General features: G+C 48.2%; 1 protein-coding gene across 2 annotated transcripts in view; it reads right to left on the bottom strand.

Annotated features, from left to right (window-relative positions):
* The window catches only part of ADAMTS17 (ADAM metallopeptidase with thrombospondin type 1 motif 17), a 261,444-nt gene that overhangs the window by 157,935 nt on the left and 84,965 nt on the right, over window positions 1-18,544 (bottom strand). For both annotated transcript variants that reach the window (XM_019477538.2, XM_019477539.2), the window contains exon 8: window positions 15,573-15,678. In XM_019477538.2, coding sequence (XP_019333083.1) covers window positions 15,573-15,678 — 106 coding nt within the window. The remainder of the gene's footprint in view (window positions 1-15,572; window positions 15,679-18,544) is intronic.

The raw sequence follows: 18,544 nt of genomic DNA, 5'->3' as shown, positions 1-18,544 counted from the left end.
CTGTTCTGCTAACCTAAACACTCGCCGCTTTTGGAGTTTCCATCAGCAACAAATGCACACTTCTGAAACCTGAGCCGAACGGTGGTCTTGCAAACAAAATCAGCTCCAACAGAGCCCTGGGGTCCTGCCCAGAGTCAAACTGGTCATTAGTGATGTGTAGGGTGTGCACACGGGTGCACGTGCACCCCCTGAGATCAGCTGTGCAAGCACCAGCTGTGAAACTGGATGTGCACTTCTGGTTTTGCCGCTGGCTCGGTGATCGGCCACTGAGGGACTCCCCGTCGGCAATCTGGTGCCCCGCCAGACTTGGGAGGCACCAGTCGCCCATGAAACTGGTGCATAAGGCAGATAAGCCTTGACGTGAGAGGCAAGTAGAGAAGAGCATGGACAAAGCCGCTGTTCCACTCCCCCGTATCCAATTCAGTGAGGGAGAACTGCCTCTGGGGCGAACATGCCCTGTTCAGTGCCACCGATGCCGAAGTGAGAGCCCCCCACTTTCCTCCTGGGTGGATCAGGACCTGGCTGCAGTTAAGTTTCTACAAACAACCGTAAAGACTTTTGTACTGACCAGTGTTAACCACGCTTTCCCTTCCACCTGCTGCCACTGCTATCCATACAGGCAGCATCTAGATCACTGGGCCCTACTCAGTGGAGCTCTCCTCCGCAGTGTCCCAAGCGGCCGTTCCCTGGGATGTTCAACCTTCCTATTTCCTTTGCCTTGCTGTTTATTCCCTGTTTTCACGCCCAGCAGCTGGAGGCACGGTTTTCATACGTGCTTGGCTCTCGTTTTGTCTCAGTGACCGCAATTATGTCCTGAAGCTGGGCATTTTCTAACCTCTTCTTTCTCTGCACAAGAGGAGGGTGCTGCATCAGCCCGCCTGGCTTTGATTACAGTCGAGATGGACACGGCTGTGGACCGGCTGGGAGGAACAGCCATCACCGAGGTGGCATCGCTTGAAAAACTAGGCACCCAGCTCAGCAGGGCTCCTCTCCCACATCCCAGGCAAGGACCACTTCTCTCCCTAGACATAAGAATTGCTTTGTCTTTCACCCAAGTCCAGCTGCATCATCGGTATCTGCCTGCAACACCGCTGCCAATCTCCCAGCCTTTCGTGTGACAGATTTCAGTGGCAGACCGAGTGCGGAGATTGGGAGTGGAACAAAGCGCTGGCAGCTTGACAGGAGGAGAAAGAGTTAGCTAATTTCTCCTTGTGACGGGCAGGACTGCTGTGGTTCCTTTGCAGTCAATCCAGATGGGGAAAACCCTGAAGGAACAAAGATATGAGACAGGGACGGGGGAAGAAACCTTAAGGAGAGTTGCACAATGTTCACCTACAAGATAACTGTACTGAAACCAGGACACGATCGGTGATTCAATAGGATCACTGGGATGGTCTGGGACAGGCCCTTTGACCCACATATGAGAAGTCTGCGGGGAAATGCTATGGGTATAGATAACCCTCCCCTGTGAGTCCAGCTGATGCTGTTAATTAGCTCGGTCAGGTTTGGAGGGTCAACTCCAGATAAGACAACACAGCGCTAGCAAGGAACATGCAAGCAAGGCAACAGCCGGTGGAAATTTCTTTTCCAACGATGTTCAGGAGGGAAACAACAAACGTTGCACTCCCCACCCCGCCGGAAAACCGTCCACTCTGTAGGAGGCAAAAATGTTGGCTGGTTTCCCATCACTGCAGAATTAATTCTCCACACACGGAGACGGAAGGGGGAAGATGCCTGGCATCAGAGGAGGCGGCGGTGTGAAAGTATTGTAGGAGTGGGACTGTCCTGGCACATCCCGAATCAGAGAGGTCCCTCGAGGGGCTGGCGCACACAGGCTGCAGTGGTCATCTCACGCATTAGCTACATCTCATGGACCACATCTGGGGAAAGACACCCTTCTTTGCAGGGTGGGATACTTTAAAGCCATGTTTCACCCTTCCCAGCAGTAAGGGCAGCAGACCTGGCACAAGGAAAGAGGGTGGTCACTTCAGACGCATTTCTCACACTGACCTAAGCTGGATCGTGACTGCACTGGCCGAGAACCAAGTTAAACCCTCGGTTTTGCTTGCAAACGGGCAGAATGTGCACCTCCCGGAGCCACAAGACCTGGCGTGGCACACGTGCCCTACCAAGTTCAGAGAGCTCCGGTTATAGTCCCCTGAATGCACTGCAGGCCTCCAGGAGCAAGGCCCTTTGGCTGGAGAAAGAGCAATGATGCTGTGAAAGCCTCAGTGATATCCATGTCAGAGCCACTCTCTCTGGGACTCAGAAGAGCTCCTTCTCCGTAGGGGGATCTTCCTAGTAACTGCTCCTCCTGCTTCCCAGCTCCTTATGCCCTTGGGATTATGCCTACTGGAGCAGCTGGGAAAATAATTTATAATCTTGGAGTCATTTGACCTTGGCTGCTTAGAAACTATTTTGAAAGTGCAGCGCACAGTCACTCAGTCTCCCTCACTTGTTCTGTAGGGAGAGGCTTGATATCAAACAGAAACACTGCAGACTATGGCTTGCTATCAAAGCAATTTGGAAATGATGTGTTCAGACCAATCCTGATGTGGAATACAGTACAGAAGGGAGGGGAAGGGGATGCCGGTTTGCCTACAAACCTCAGCGCTAGTGAATCCAAGTTTGCTTTTTGTATTGTCTAAGAAGGCTGTATGAAAAAAGACAAAGTAATAAGCAACTTGAAAAGAGATACCTATACTTTGAGGATAGCTGGCTCCATCCATCCTCTTACTGGGCAGTCAAATTACAGGGAAACAAAAAAGGCCTGTTATCTTCATACACAGACACCTCTCGGAGGGGCTTTGGCTGTGAAGGGGCACTGAATTGCTGACAGCTTTCTGGAGGCAGTGTAGGTGCATTGCTCAATGAATAGTGCATGCGACAGTTGGCAGCGGCCAGATTTGCTGCATGCAGCTGTGTGCTTTGCGAGAGGAAGAGAAATTGGGGTATGTCAAGTAGTGCGAGGACTTAAGGATGCAGCACAGGGGCCACTTGATTCACTCAAGGTGAATTTCAAAATCAAAGCAGAGTCCCACTGTCTGGAAAAGGCAGCCCGGTTCTGCTCCCCAGGGGCATTTTGCAGCCCGTGTGACTTGGAAGCTCAGACCTGAAGCAAAGGAGCAGAGTTGTACTTTGTGGTACCCTCGGTGCACATATTGCAGGTAAAAAAAAATAGATCTGCAAGAGCACTTCTGAGATGCAACCTACTGTGCGTGTGTACCCTGGAGGTGTGGGAGAGGGAGAGAGGGAATGAGAGATGAAAACTAGAACCTGCAACCCCAGCGCCTAAAAACATATGTGAATATAAGCCCACGTGAACAGCCTATTGCACTCAGATCATCCCAGTATACTCTGAAATAATACAAAGCATGAGCAGAATTTGCTGCATCAGTCAACCTCCCTCCTGAAGACAATGAGACAATTAATACCAGGGATGAATCTCGTCTCATGTGGCCAAAGCTGGCACAAATGAGAGAGGAAGCAGCTCCACCGAAAGGCAGTCTGCTCCAGCTATTGTGAGTCTGGGCTCAGAATTCATCTTTGTACAGAAAAGCTCATTTTCTCCCAGTGCACTATAAAGGAGATTGTCCTAAAGCCACCTGGAAGGCTTTCTTCGTGGAGCAGTCTAAACCTGGGGCCTCTTCTCACTCTCATTTCTATAATTCAAATGAACATATAAAGCAGTCTCGGAGCGTGGCAGGAGTAAACCTGGCAAACGGCAACACCCAGGGAAGTCAGTCGGCTCCGGCTGGTATTAAACAGCGCTGTAGAAACGACAGTGCTGGGCGCTGGAGGCAGCCCTGCTCGTGTAGGAGTAGCAGCCAGCAAACGGCCTGCTGTGCTCAAGGCCGTGCCCATCCTGGGGTGTGCGAGGAGCACGGATGAAATCAGTGGCAGCCGGCTACGACTAGCTGGGCATCGGACAAGTTTGAAGAGGGGACTTGCTTGTGGGAGAGACCAGGGGCTGAAATGAGTTTCTGGAACAGAAAGCAGAAGCCTGGAAATATATTAGGGATTTAAAACAAACAAACCCTATTTAAAACTCAATACAATTTTTCAGGCTCTTTTCACTTAGGGGAGGGCGAGATGTAGCAGGCTGGAAATGGGCAAAACGACAGACCCTAGGATCTCAGTTTTTTCCTCTGGAAGGAAGGGTTCAACTCAAAGATAAACCTTCACTCCTGGGTCAGAGCGGGGCACTTTCCCAGTGCCAGTACCGTATGGGGGCAGACAGGAAGGACAATGAAAGCCTGTTGGTTTGCAGTAGAGCCCATGGGGTAACCTCTTCTCGTTGAATTTTATCTCCAGGCACAGTATTTGGCCAAACAATAGACTGATACATGCCGAACAAAGCCACGCTTCTTAACCCTGCTCAAATGAGGCCTCTTTTCACAGGGCAGTAAATGGAGCCACGCTTTCTGGGGCTTGGTTCCCTTCCCTCGGTCCCACCCCCAACCCATTCCTGCTTGAAGTTTTTTTCAAGCGATAACGTGGAATTTGCCACCCACCCAAACTCTTCAGTCATTTCTAGGAGGGACCAGAAGCCTTTGCAAGCAGCATGGATTAGATGCTGGTGGAACCCAACCACCAGTGGAAAAGTAAATACGTCGCCTAGATCGCTACCCTTGTAGAAAAACACATGCTTATTTGGTAAGTGGTGCTCGCAAACCTAATATTTCCTGCGTTGGGGGTCACACAATGAGGACTTGTGCAGCGCCTGGGCTCCGGGTCGCTGGGCACACGAGGCCATTGCCAGCAAACCAGTGGTGTATGAAACCGGAGCCCTTGCGGCAGGAAGCAGCTGCAGGCTTTGCCAATTCATTACAAGCTGGCTATTTAACATATTCTTGGCTTAGTCAGCAGAACAAGTCTTCTGTAAAGAAAGACAGAGGGCTGGCGAAGGCACAAAGCTGGTGATTAAACAGCGATTGTGTTGGCCGGGCCCCTCGAAACGACGGATGGTTGTTTGCCCGGTTGGTGCAGTCTGACTGTCGTGGGCAAGATGGGCAGTTTGACTGTCTCTTTAGAAAGAGCCGCCAGTACTTTTTTGTTTTAAGCCACACATTCAGGTGCTGCATTGCTATAGCTTCTCTGAGGCTGCCAGTTATATTTCCAAGAAAGCCACCTCTGACCTGCAGGTCTGTGCTTAGCTATTTAGGTATCTCTGATCCTTTTCTCTAACACTGTGGGTCACTTAATGTGGGATCTCCTGTGCCTAAATGCCTCCTTCTGACATTGCAGGCTGAAGCTAGCCCCTCAATCGGTTATTAAATAATTTTCTTTATAACTAAAAGTACACAACAAAGCAGTCAGGGCTTTTACTTTGCCTGTCTGGAGCCGAACAGTAAAGGCAACTTAACCAGGTAAATGTGTTTGCAATTATCTATGGCAAAATAACAAATAACTGGGGGCAAGGCAGAGCGAGAGACTGAGAAGCAGAGGGAGACAGCAATAGAGACAGGCCGCAATGAATTGAGAACAGGGGAGAAAATGACTTTTCCCAGAGCTTGCAGCCAACCTTAGGATATACGTCTACACTGCAGTCATTCCTGGATGGGTGCTGGTAATTCAAAGTCAACACCAGGTCCCTCTCAATTATAACAGAGTTCACTTTCCATTCCTGGCGTACCAAGAGGGCTGCCCCAACTCGGAGCTGATGTGTCCAGCAGAGACAAAGTGAGTGTCTTGCATCCTTGGTACAGAGAGCTCCCCCATGGGACCTGGATACAAGGGAAGATTAGACTGTCCTGAAGGCTGACTGATATTGAGAGCTTGCTTCAAAACCAGATTGCCTGGCAAAGCCATCGTGTGAAACAAGCAGAATCGGTACCCGAGACAAAAAAAAATAAATAAAAAAATTGAGCAGGACTCCCTGGGACTTCAATGCGGGAATTCATCTGCTCTTGTGAACTACGAGCATAGAAATCCAGTTTGCACGAGCAATGTTCACGGACTGCGAGTGTGGGCGCTACTGAAAACTGTAAGAACCTGTCTGATACCCGTGAGTCAGGACCGACTTCATTCACGTTTGTAGAGTGCTTTGAGACCCTCAGAAAAGATGTACCACGAGGTCCAAATTATTCTTATCATCCTTTCCTCTCTCATTTTGATGCCGGGAAAAATCCAGTCACCTCCGAAGCAGAGTTAATTAAAAAGAAACTGCAAATTTAGTGTTGACTGAAAATTTCAATTTAAGCCAAAACTGTGCACTAGGTTCAGCTAGAAATGGAAATAATAATAATGAAAAAAAAAGAGAAGATCTGGAGACAAAACAAGTTTGTTTGTGTCCCAGCTGAAGCTGGAAGTGAGTCATAGCTGCAGCTGACTGATGGGGAACACGGCTGTGCCATGGTCTGACCTCAGCCTGCGTGGTTGCATTTCAGTTGTACTGATGGCTGTAAGAAGTGGGTGTCGAGCTGAGTATATGTCTTTAAATGGAAGAATGCAATAATACTTCTTGCTTTTATCTGTGGGCCTTGGAAATATCATGGCATCCCTATGGGGCAGGGGAACTGAAGCAGAGACCAGATTTAAATGGCTTGATTTAGGTCAGAGGAGGCGTCAGTGGAAGAATTGGAAATGAACTCAAGTATCTAACAACCAGATACCCTTTCTCCTGTAAGTACCTCATAGGAAGATGCTACATGATGTTAGGTCCCAGGAAGTAATCAAAGGTGAACTTCAAAACATTCAAATGCACCAAAATCCTTCGAACTTTAACCAAGCTGGTTGGGTCTAGAAATCTCATGAGAACAGGACATCCTCTCTCGCAAGACTGAAATGTCATAAGTGAAAAGGGAGGAAACAGCAATGTGGGGGCGAGGGAGGGGAGGAAAACAATTATTTTTCAGACCTGCCCAAAAGCTGGGCAGACGTTCAGATCAGTCCGTATCATACCTGAACCTGTTCCCCCCACCCCTAGTAAAAAGACAGGTTGAGGCACTGGGTGGATTGAAGCGGTTCCTATTCTACAACTCAAAAGCAAGGACTCTCAACCAAAGCGCTGCAGCACCACGGGGTACTGCGCGTTCCTTTTAAAGGTGCCATGGGGTGCCACGTGATATTAGTGCCATTAAACATTTGCATGTGCGTCACAGGATAAACTCAGAGATTTCAAATAGGAATCCATCGTGTCCAAAACACTCTGACCTGTCGGGGTCTGTCCGAGTTCTCTGCAACAGAAGAATTGCTCTGTTATTTTTCCATAATCAGAAAAAACAACAATCCCAATGAGTGAAAATTGAGAGCTGGTATATTCGAAGTGGGGGGGGGTCTAAAACGGTGGTCATTGCTGTGACTGCAGCTTGTGTTGACCTCCCTGAGCTAGCTTTAAATTAACCAGCTCAGGCACGGCCAGCAGCATAGTCCTGGCAGATCAGGATTCGAGCGTGAACTGCCAAACCCAGTAGCAAAGTTGGGTGAGCGTGTGGGTGGTTTAGCTCATGCTGATCTCCGTGCTACGGCAGCGCACAAGGGTCCTTGAAAACTCTTCGGGTTCAGTCACTAGTGGCCTGTTGCAAGGGGCAGATTCCTTAACTGGTTTCTCTCACTTCTGATTGAATTTAATTAGACACATCCCAAGCTGCGAATGTGTGGTCACAGATTAAAACCTTCCCGAGGGGATGGGCTGTTTCTGCTCAAGGCTGGCCATGAAGATTGTCTCTGGGCTCAACCCGGTTCAAGGCCGACAGATGTTTCAAGCTGTGGTTTTGGTACAGGCCTGTCTCCGGAGAAGGGGAGGGCGGCGGGACTGCACTGAGTATGCGGGATGCCTGCTGATGTGCTTTCACATTTTGTTTCAATGGACACCGGGATCAGTTTCTAATCCCAACAGTGGTGGGCGTTTGCAGCCCTCAATGCGCAAAGCCCTTTTGAGCAAGACTTGGCAGTAAGCAGCACCAGAAAGAGTGCTCATGTCCTAACCTCTGCTCCTTCTTCCAGACCCAAGCACAGGAGTGCATTAAAAATGAGGCAAACTCGTGCTTGGAGCTGAGCCTGTGCTCAAATGTTTTGATGGAAGGCAAAGCACTGTCTAAGGGTGGTGCATCGGTATTTGCTTATCTGTGCCCTCCTTCGATTGACCTCCGGAGTGGCCATCACACTGCGGTGGGATACAGCACAGGCCGCAAAACACGCCCCAAACAGCTGGGAAGGTCCTTGAGTGGTTTTGTCTGCATTAAACACTGTGCTGCGCTGAGTCAGACTGCCACTAGCACTTGAGCTAGGTACTTTCCAACTAGCTTGGGCATGTCTTGAACTGCCATCCGAAGAGAAATGGGATTTAGTGAAGGTTGCGAGCCATTTTACAGATGAGGAAACTAAGGCATGGGCATTACAGCACAGACCCAGAGCTCTAGCTCTCTGTCCCCTGGTTCTAGCCTTATGGCTCTCCCTTTAATCAGATGGAAGGACAGCCTTCTGGGAGCTACCTTATCACCCTGGTCCTCTCCACTTGCAAATGAACTGATCCTGTCACACCTTTCTCCCTTCTCCTAGTCTGAATCCCTCTGCAGTGTCTCAAATTAAACAAGTTTAATGGTAAACAAGTTAAGAGGCTGTGACTTGGATGACTACACAGTCCGGTGGGTGGTGAATTGGCTAGAGGGTCGCACCCAGAGAGTCGTAGCAGATGGGTCGGTATCGACCTGGAAGGGTGTGGGCAGAAGGGTCCCACAGGGCTTGGTCCTTGGACCGATACTCTTTAATGTCTTCATCAGCGACTTGGACGAGGGAGTGAAGTGTACTCTGTCCAAGTTTGCGGATGACACAAAGCTATGGGGGAAGTGGACATGCCGGAGGGCAGGGAACAGCTGCAGGCAGACCTGGACAGGTTGGATAAGTGGGCAGAAAACAGCAGAATGCAGTTCAACAAGGAGAAATGCAAAGTGCTGCACCTAGGGAGGAAAAATGTCCAGCACACCTACAGCCTAGGGAATGACCTGTTTGGAGTCCTTGGACTCCAAGGAAGTCCCTTGGAAAGGGACCTTGGAGTCCTAGTGGACTCCAAGATGAACACGAGCCGGCAGTGTGACGAAGCCGTCAGAAAAGCCAATGGCACTTTATCGTGCATCAGCAGATGCATGACGGATAGGTCCAAGGAGGTGATACTTCCCCTCTATCGGGCACTGGTCAGACTGCAGTTGGAGTACTGCGTGCAATTCTGGGCGCCACACTTCAAGAGGGATGTGGATAACCTGGAGAGGGTCCAGAGAAGGGCCACTCGTATGGTCAAGGGCCTGCAGACCAAGCCCTACGAGGAGAAACTAGAGAACCTGGACCTCTTCAGCCTCCGCAAGAGAAGGTTGAGAGGCGACCTTGTGGCTGCCTATAAGTTCATCACGGGGGCACAGAAGGGAATTGGTGAGGTTTTATTCACCAAGGTGCCCCTGGGGGTTACAAGAAATAATGGCCACAAGCTAGCAGAGAGCAGATTTAGATTGGACATTAGGAAGAACTTCTTCACAGTTCGAGTGGCCAAGGTCTGGAACGGGCTCCCAAGGGAGGTGGTGCTCTCCCCTACCCTGGGGGTCTTCAAGAGGAGGTTGGATATGCATCTAGCTGGGGTCATCTAGACCCAGCACTTTTTCCTGCCTATGCAGGGGGTCGGACTCGATGATCTATTGAGGTCCCTTCTGACCCTAACATCTATGAATCTATGAAATTCACATTTGTCCCTGGGCTTCAAAGCACCGAGTACCACACACACACACATATATATACATACACACATACATACAAAGGCCTGCCTTTCTTTCCCTAATTTGACCTGGCTGTCGGCACCATCACGTCCTTGGCTCCTGCTAGCAAGGCTGCCTTGCCCATACTTTCCAACAGGCAGCTCTTTCCACACGCCATGAAGGGAGCTCTGCTTTTGTCATCATTACCGTGCAGGTCTCAACCACAACCAAGAGCAGGAGAACAAGGTGGGAACTCTTAAAAGGGAGCTGGGGGCCATCGGGAGGAGGGAAGGGTTAATGTTTTGAGCCACTTGGGATGGAAGGACAGTCTTTGATAGAAACGGTTCCCTGGTCTGGAGCTGATGATCCAGAGCTGCGGAGGAGGAGGAAGAAAGTTTTTGTGCTTTTAATTCACCTCCTCCATTCCGAATGTCATAATCTCAGGCTAAAAACTAGGGGATTTGTAGCAAAAGTCCCTCAATTATTATGTCATTTCCAGGAACGGTCATGCTGCTCTGTCTCCCGATTTAGCTGGCTGGCTGCAATGCAGCCACTCTGCTCCGACTGGGGCCACAAGCCACGGCACTTACAGAAAATAAATGGCCTCACACCAACTCATTGTCCGCTCAGACAGAGCTACCTGAGCGTTCGAATCTGTCTCCCATTTTCTCTGGCTGGTCCCCAGGCCCTATATTAAACTTTTCATTTTTAATACGTATTGCAGGCAAATCTCCATACTTCACACATCTGGATAATTGCTTTTTTGACTTCCTGTCCTGGGGATTGGGACGCTTGCTTGTATGCCTGCATTGTACGGACTCCGATTTGATGATCCAAGCTGCCCCGGCATGTAAATCTGTACCGGGCTTGGAGCCGCTCAAGACGTGTTCCCTTCAGGCCTGCAAGCGCCTTGACAGCCTTCCCTGCTCCTATTTTTATATGGTTATATGCATGACAGAGTCTTCCTGCTGTGTACGGCGCTTGACATATCAGGCCAATATTTCACTACACAAGTCTATTGGCTTACACATCAGCCCGCAGACTGAACAGTACCTATACATGCCACAGCACTGGAAGAGTCGCTGCCCCTTGATACTCAATACACAGTTGATGCTTTGCCATTATTTAACAGGCAACCTTATGCACTCAGGTCATTATAATCAAGCAACATTACTGAATGGGCATTTCTCAAGCAAATAATCAGCCATCGGCAAAAACCCAGGGGTGTTGTTAATGCTTCTCTTACCCAGGAGCACACACATGATGGTTCGAAGTAACATGTTGTTGGGGTTTGAGTTAGGTAGGATTTTTATCTTCATCTGTTTCAGCTCTAAGCCTGAGAACACATGGTCTCTGCGCTTCTGGCAACGGCCTGCGTCCTGCTCAGAGCCGTTTATTTCTTGTCTTTCGTTCAAGAGCGTTTGACACATCGTGGCCGCCAGCCATACCTCCACAGGCTGCTGTCGCACAACCGAAGGAGAGCTGGGCCCAGCTAGCGACACCTCCATGCACATGCACCAGACACCCACAAGCTGCTGCAGGGGTGATGACAGAACTGGGCTTTGCTAGCTGGAAAAGCCCCTGGCTGCAGCCCATCCGCTGCCCCAACTCGGGAGACTGTTGAATGCAAAGGAGAATCTGAGCGGTTAATTTGCAAAACTCTGAAGCCTTTTTACCTTGCAAGGGGCTTAAAAATGGTAATAGCAAAACTGCTCGGAGCAAATACCAGGGGTTCACTCCTGGCATCAGTGTTTCTACAGGTCACAGACATCTAGGGCTGGCTTCTAGGGGTCCAGAAACCTAGAGCTGTGGCATTTAGGGATCCCAGATCACCTTCACAGCTGCAGGGGTGGCAGTGCCAATCAGCAGTGACAGCACGGCCATCTCTACCTCCCTCCCAGCTGCCGCTCTATGGCTGAGCCAGGTCCTCTCCGAAGTGGCCAGGACCAAATCCAACCATAGCTAACTTGCCTTTCAGTTCCAGGAAAGGCTGCAGAGTCCAAGCAAATGAAGATCTTCTTTAGTTTTTCCTTCAAAATGTTTGGACTGGAGACTGCAAGGCAGAAAGGTACCACTGGGAACATCTAACCTGGTTTTCTGCATATCAGAAGCCCCAGCATTTCACCCCGTAATTCCTGCATCAAACGCCGCTCCTTGCAATTGCCCTAAAGTGCCTCATTTTGGAAAGACTTCTGAGCTTAATTACCTAGCTGACAGGGTGGTGCTTGCTTAGGTTCCTCTGTCCTTGCCCTACTGACCTGTCACAGGATTGTGGTGGGGCTCTGATATTTTAAATGGCTCAGAAGCAGTGGGCTTCATCCTGCCCACTGAATTTTCCCTTCTAAGTCCTTCTCCAAGGTCCTGTGCATGAAGACTCTCTCTCAGATCCAACTATATAAAAGCAGGCAATGCATCCTCTGGCTCAATCCTTGTTCCATGTGTTGAACAGCAAACTACCACACAATTACAGCAGCTCATGCAGCTATCCTGGAATGACAACCCTGTGGGTTAATGCCAGCAAATGAGGCTTTGTAAGTCCAATAATTCTCTTGCTAACAGATACTTTTATTAGGACAATTAGGTGTGGGTGTTTTTATAGCTCAGCTGCCTGGAGCAGTGTTTTTTCAGTGAGCCCAAGTGACATGAGTGGCAGAAGAGGATTCTGACACATGGGTTTAGTAACCCATTCACTTTTTCCAAACCCTAAATCAGAAGTTGTGTGTGAACACCAAACTGAACCCTTGATCTGCATAGACATCAGTGGTTTCTTTCATGCCAAGGAGCAATAAATCTTAATTTTGCAACTTCCATCCAAGAAACCAGCCAATGCTACACTTGCAGGTGGCGGTGGGGGCTCCAAACTGTCTATTTCCCACCCCATAGGGATGTTAACTTTAGTCCACATTGTCAGCATTTTAAACAATAATTTTGGAGTTTTGTATCAGGCCCTTGAAATATTCTTTTGGTTTTTCACTGTAAATCCCAGGATTCATTTGCTCAGCTGCACTGTCTCACTCGGGAGATCCCTCACATCCTATAGCAGGGGTGGGCAAAATGCAGCCTGGGGGCTGGATGTGGCCTGCCAGGCCATTCGATCTAGCCCGCGGGGCCCCTAAAAAATTTAGAAAATTAATATTAATCTGCTCTGGGCTGCCTGTCATGCGGCCCTCGATGGCTTGCCCGAACTCAGTGAGCGGCCCTCCGCTCAAAATAATTGCCCACCCCTGTCCTATAGACCTCTTATGGCAACTACAGTGTTGTAGATGAAATGTATGACCTGCCCTTCCGTCCACCATGCTATACTAAAAGCATCAGCATTCGGATCATCCTGCTGTAGTTCAAGACTAGCACCTGGCTAACTGCTACAGAAAAACATGACGACCAACAAAATAAGCAAGGGTCTGATCTCCACTAAAGTAAACAGGAAGGTTCCTGTTGATTTTAAAGAGAGCAGGATCAGACCTTAAATGCACAAAAGAAGGGATCAGATTTTGCAGCAAAAATCCAGGCCGGCAGACTTGGATGGAGGATGGTTTGCAACACATCACGGGTGGTGATAAGAGACAGATGCATGCCTGCTCCCCTACCTTTCCTTCCTTGCCACACTGAAGGGGCTAGGGGCCCAGGTGCCTTAGGCCCCAAGAGAAGCACCTGGGCCTTGTAGTTCGATGCACATACCTACAGATCAATACTAAGCCTTTATATCACCACATCCAGTAGTTCTTACAAGGCAGTACTTGGCCCTGCAGGGAACAGTGGCAAGCACTGCAGGGGTGGAGGAGGGTGGGCTCTTGCTCTTTGCTACAGTTCAAATATTCTCCCCCCTTAGTCTTGTCTCATCCAAAAATGAATCCCGACTTCCCTTAATGTTACCCGCAGGTTAATTTTATATTATGCTTGGAATCATTTCAACAGCTTGGCATGTGGTTAAAATAAAAGCAAAACCAAATGCCCTTCATTTCTCCTGCTGAAACCACCCTTGGTTTGGCTCATTTGACTCTGGTGTCATTCGAAGATGAATAGGAGGTTCATTTTCATCTCGTCATTTTTTGGTGGTAGCCTAATTAGCCTCCGAGCAACTCCCAAATTAGATTTCTGAAGCCACACACTTCCATCAAATAATTACCTAGCATGCAGGAGGATGGGCCAGAAACTTAATATGATTTATTGGCTTTAGCTTAGCTATCATCTATTTGTTATTGTAGGGAACGAGTATACAATAGGACTATAAACACGAGGAGGCTATCAGCCTTCAGCCAAGAATTCCAAAACAGATGCTCTCTAAAGACCGCAAAAAATAGGAGTTGATCAAAATACTCTTTCCATTACAAGAGCTGCGAGTTGTAAAAACGTCCTAAACATTACATGGTGTAACTAAGACGTGATGTGAACACAGCCATTTGAGTGGAGGAGGAGAAAGGCCTGTACCTTTGCATTTGTACAGGTCGTACGTCACTTTGGAAGGCAGAGAATTTTGCCATCCTGCTTTGGACCCGACTCAAACCACGACTGTGAAACCCTGCACAGATGACAATGTCTTTAGCCTCAAACAGAACAGCGGTGCAAGTAACTTGTAGTAACTGACTTTTTTAAATTAAATTAGCCTGTCCCCCCACCAAAACGCCAAACATCTACAAGTGTCATGAACTTTCCTGGAATGTCCTAGTTTACAGAGTGCCACACTTGGTGTTTTTACAAAGGATTGGTTTGTCTATGAATCGATCATCTTATCTGCAACTCTTCCAGGGAGTGTTCAAAAGGCACCAGTTCATTGGGACTGGTCTGATAAATCAGATGGTGCTATTTCTCTCCCTAGTCATATAAGCACTTCTTGGATAGTCACATTTTAAAATGCAGTTTCTGTGAATAATTTCAATCAAAGGTGACTTTGAAATTTGATTTCTGTCAATGCTCACAGGTTAGCAAAAATCAACACCCCTAGACCCAACCATCACCAAAGCAAAGTCATTTCTTTAAGAGGAGACTGGACAAGCGCCTGGCTGGAGGCATCTGACCCCAGCGCTCTTTCCTGCCCGGGGCAGGGGGTCGGAATCGATGATCTACTAAGGTCCCTTCCGACCCTAAAAAAATCTATGAAAAAACATCAAAGTCCTGCGCTGGAGCTGAACTTTGTGGCTCGGCCTTTCTCTAAGTCTTGGCCCAAATAACAATTAGATCTGGGTACTCCTGGTCTTGGGAAAATATGGATCTGCATCTTTTTTTTTTGGTAGCTTGGGCCCATCATTATTCTTCCTATGTATTTTTTGGGTAATTCTACAGAGGGAACTTGCACTTTATTAAAAATGCTACAGGAAGCTGACAGCATCAGAGGCACAATGCTCCTCTAACACAACAGGCTTCTCAGTTATTCTTTCGGCAGATGAGTAGGTTGACAAAGTGTTGGGTGCTTAGCCCTGCTGGAAAGACAGGGCTGGTTATTTGGGCACCTAGGAGCTTAACTTTAGGCATTCATTTCTGAAAGTCTTATCCTATGCATGCTTTAAAAGACAAAATCTGCTATTTTTAGGTATACTGGAATAAATCTGAAGGAATTCCACAGGGTCACCAAAGTTATTCAGGAGTTGTCCCAAAATAACAAAAGCAGAATGGGCTGCAAAATATCCCCATCATCCGTTAGCTCAGCAGTGAGGCTTCTTTTTACTATTTGTACAAGGGCCCTCATTTAAATGCAGGATTTAACAACAGGCAAAGGGTCAAACAAGGAAAATCCTGTGTGCTGAAAGAGCTACTCCAGTAAATCCCCCGAACATCAGGCAATTCATCAATATGTCAGCTGAAGCCGAGTTAGGCATGACGGCAGTTATTCCACCTGTAAGGCAAGGCACGGTTGCATCTGCACGTGGCTGGAATTTCAGGATCACCACTTACTTGTGCCCAAGCTCATGAGCAATGGTAAACGCCAGATTGAGACCGTTGTCTTCTGCAAGAACACACTTTCTCTTGGCACTGCATACGCCTCCCAGGTAAGCAATCCCTGCGGCAGACATAGAAAACATTCCCATTAGCCCTAGCTAAGGGGCTCACGCATTCAACACAGCCAGAGCAGTATGAAAACCAATAGAAGAATTGGAAAATACTACAGCAATTTTTCAGGACCTCATCAGAGACCTACATATACCCTCTGAGCTTCCAGCCTTGTTTTGATCCCATAGAAACAACTGAGTTTGGCACACCCACTGTTGAGGCTTTCCTTAGGGAATATATTGTCATCGTTAGCAGAGACTGGGGCGAGCTCGTCTATTAACAAAAGGATGCTGCTAGGGATCCTCAGCGGGCGGCGATGCGAAGTTCTCCTTGCCTCCAGTATCATGTCAGAGAAAAGCCAAGTACAAAAAAAGCCAGAGGCACTTTTAAAAGGACTGAAGCTTGCCCTTTTTTGGCAAGGTATTCTTGCATTTAGTGAAGCGAGAGGGGTAGAGATGGGGGTGTTGATACACTAGGTACAAAAAGGCTTACGGTTAAGAGAGATGGTAAAGTCGTCTGTTGGTCTAAAGGAATTTAGGACTTGCCCTCGCCAAGGCTTACTCACGCAAGTGCATGAGCACTGGACTGGGCTCCCGAGATGCCTGCAGACCACATTTCTCATCGTTCAACATGCAGCACTCCCAGTTAGGTCAATGGGGGATTTAAGCAAAGACTAAGAATATGGCCAAATAGAGCCCCGGCTACGTGCAGAAAAGTTTTCCCGTGCTGCTGACTAGGCAAATCTCAAATGCCACGGAAACATTTCAAGGGTGTTTGCAAACTAGGATTTCCCAAGAAATATGCAGCAAACTGAATGCTGAAGATCAAACTGCTAATTCAATTAGGACCTTATACAATGCTAGGAAAAGGAGGAAGTGCCAAGACCGTCAATAATTGCATTTTAATTTTTTCAAGGCCTTTTTTTTAAGCAGGAGACAAGGGATCTATTTAACATGCAATAAATGCCATTCCCACACAGAGGTGGCTTTGGGTTCGGCTGCCTTTAACAATTATAGTAAAACGATGACAGCAGCTGTGCTATAAAGGCAACATCATAGATTTTTTTTTAATCTCAGACCATTCAAGCTGACAGCATCTTTGTTTATCAGGTCACAAATGGTGTACAACTCTGTGATTAGGCTTGGAAAAAGTCCACTTTTGGTTCTTTTTTATGACTTCTGATTAATAACATGGATATAATTCTTGTCCAGGGATCTAAGGTGGAACAGAGGTCGGGGGGACAGACTTAAACTTTTGCATGAGCAGTTGGGATGGGGACAATGGGAACCTCAGCTATCCTGGCTCCACACAAGGAGGTGGGTGGGCTTTCAGGCCCACCCCTGGGTAAAGCCCCTCTTAATTACAAGGATGGGCAGCAGGTCCTGGGGACTTCAGATGTTAATTATTGCTTATTCAATAGGCAATGACCGTGTAAGTCCAGATTCACACCGAGTTTAAATCAACGGTCCTGCAGTGCTAGATTTCCTCATATTGACGGGTGCTTTACTGAAGAACCAGGCAATAGGGCTCCTTATGGGGCAGCGTGATACACATGGGGATACAGGGAGCTCGTGGGCCATCAAGTCCTATTCGCTGGCATTGCAACTAACCATGGAATAAAACAATCATGCTCCATCCTATACCACTGTGGGGGTTTGTGCATCTTGGACGGCTGCTCCAAGACCTTTAGGCTCCGAGCATGAGAAACTAAGACCTTTATGCATGAGAGCATAAAGACCTTTATGCATGAGAGCATGAGAAACAGTTTTCTACTTCCTAGCCTACATTCAAAGTCAGGGAATGAAAAGCCATCCTAGAGAACTGACAGCTCAGTGCACTGATAGCAGCTGACAACGTCTGTTAAAGGTCTATGACTGCTTCTGACGATGCCTGTTAATGGTGGCAGAGTATTTCTGGTTGATTTCTGAAGTTCACTGCATTAAGGCCCTTGCCACGTACCCTTCTGGCAATGTATAAATAATAATACCCTTGCTGGTTACAGGCTAATCTTTCCAGCCAAATTCGGGGTCAACAGTTGGTGGGAACATATTCAGCACGCAAAGGGGCAGTTTGGGGAAATGGTAGTGTACTGTAAAACCAATAATGGAAGGGATGGGATTAAAGATGAACTGCAAGACACTCGATTAAGGGAAAGAAAAATGTAAGAGCTCTGAGCTGAAGTTGGGGATGGAAAGGGTCAATTAGGTGACCAGCCAATCTCCTACTATTGCAGAGCTGGACCCAGATCTCTTAAATATTCTCCCAGCATCTAAGGAGGAAAACTGGGTGCAAGGAGGGAGGAAAACTTTTGGCCACAGCTGCTTCTCAAACAGAAAGGAGGTTGTGCACACTGCTGCCTTACCGCATTGGTATTGGTCCCTCTTTCTATGGGGACAAGGGACTAAAGAGTCCATACTATGGAGGGTTTGGGACCTTGTCCTTTCCCTGCCCACACACACATGCACACGCATGCTCTCCTATAGAGCGAACACAGGGACCACCCGTGGACTGGGCTGCGTGCCATTCCCAATGCGTGTACCCCTTGCGTGACCTCCTCCTCCCACACACACCACAGAGAAAGGCGATTGTTCTGCATGTGAGGCCCCCCCATACTTTGTCCATCAGTCTCACGTCTGCTTCAGGAGTTGGGCTTTGCAGGAGGACAGTCCTTGCAGGAGGATATTAGTGAGCCATGCCTGGGACAGCCAGAGAAAGGGAGCTATGGAGCTGAGGACCAGAAATTACCCTGCCAGTAGCAATCCCTTTCCAGCCGGCGCACACAACCGTAGCAGATCACAACAGCGCCTTACAAAAAGGGCATGTGGGATTTCAAACGACCGTATCTCCCGAGGAAGTACTCGGATACAGCGGAGCAC

This window comes from Alligator mississippiensis, chromosome 11, assembly GCF_030867095.1.
Source record: "Alligator mississippiensis isolate rAllMis1 chromosome 11, rAllMis1, whole genome shotgun sequence".
NCBI classification, from domain to species: Eukaryota; Metazoa; Chordata; order Crocodylia; family Alligatoridae; genus Alligator; species Alligator mississippiensis.
This window is presented reverse-complemented; position numbering and strand designations above follow the sequence as displayed.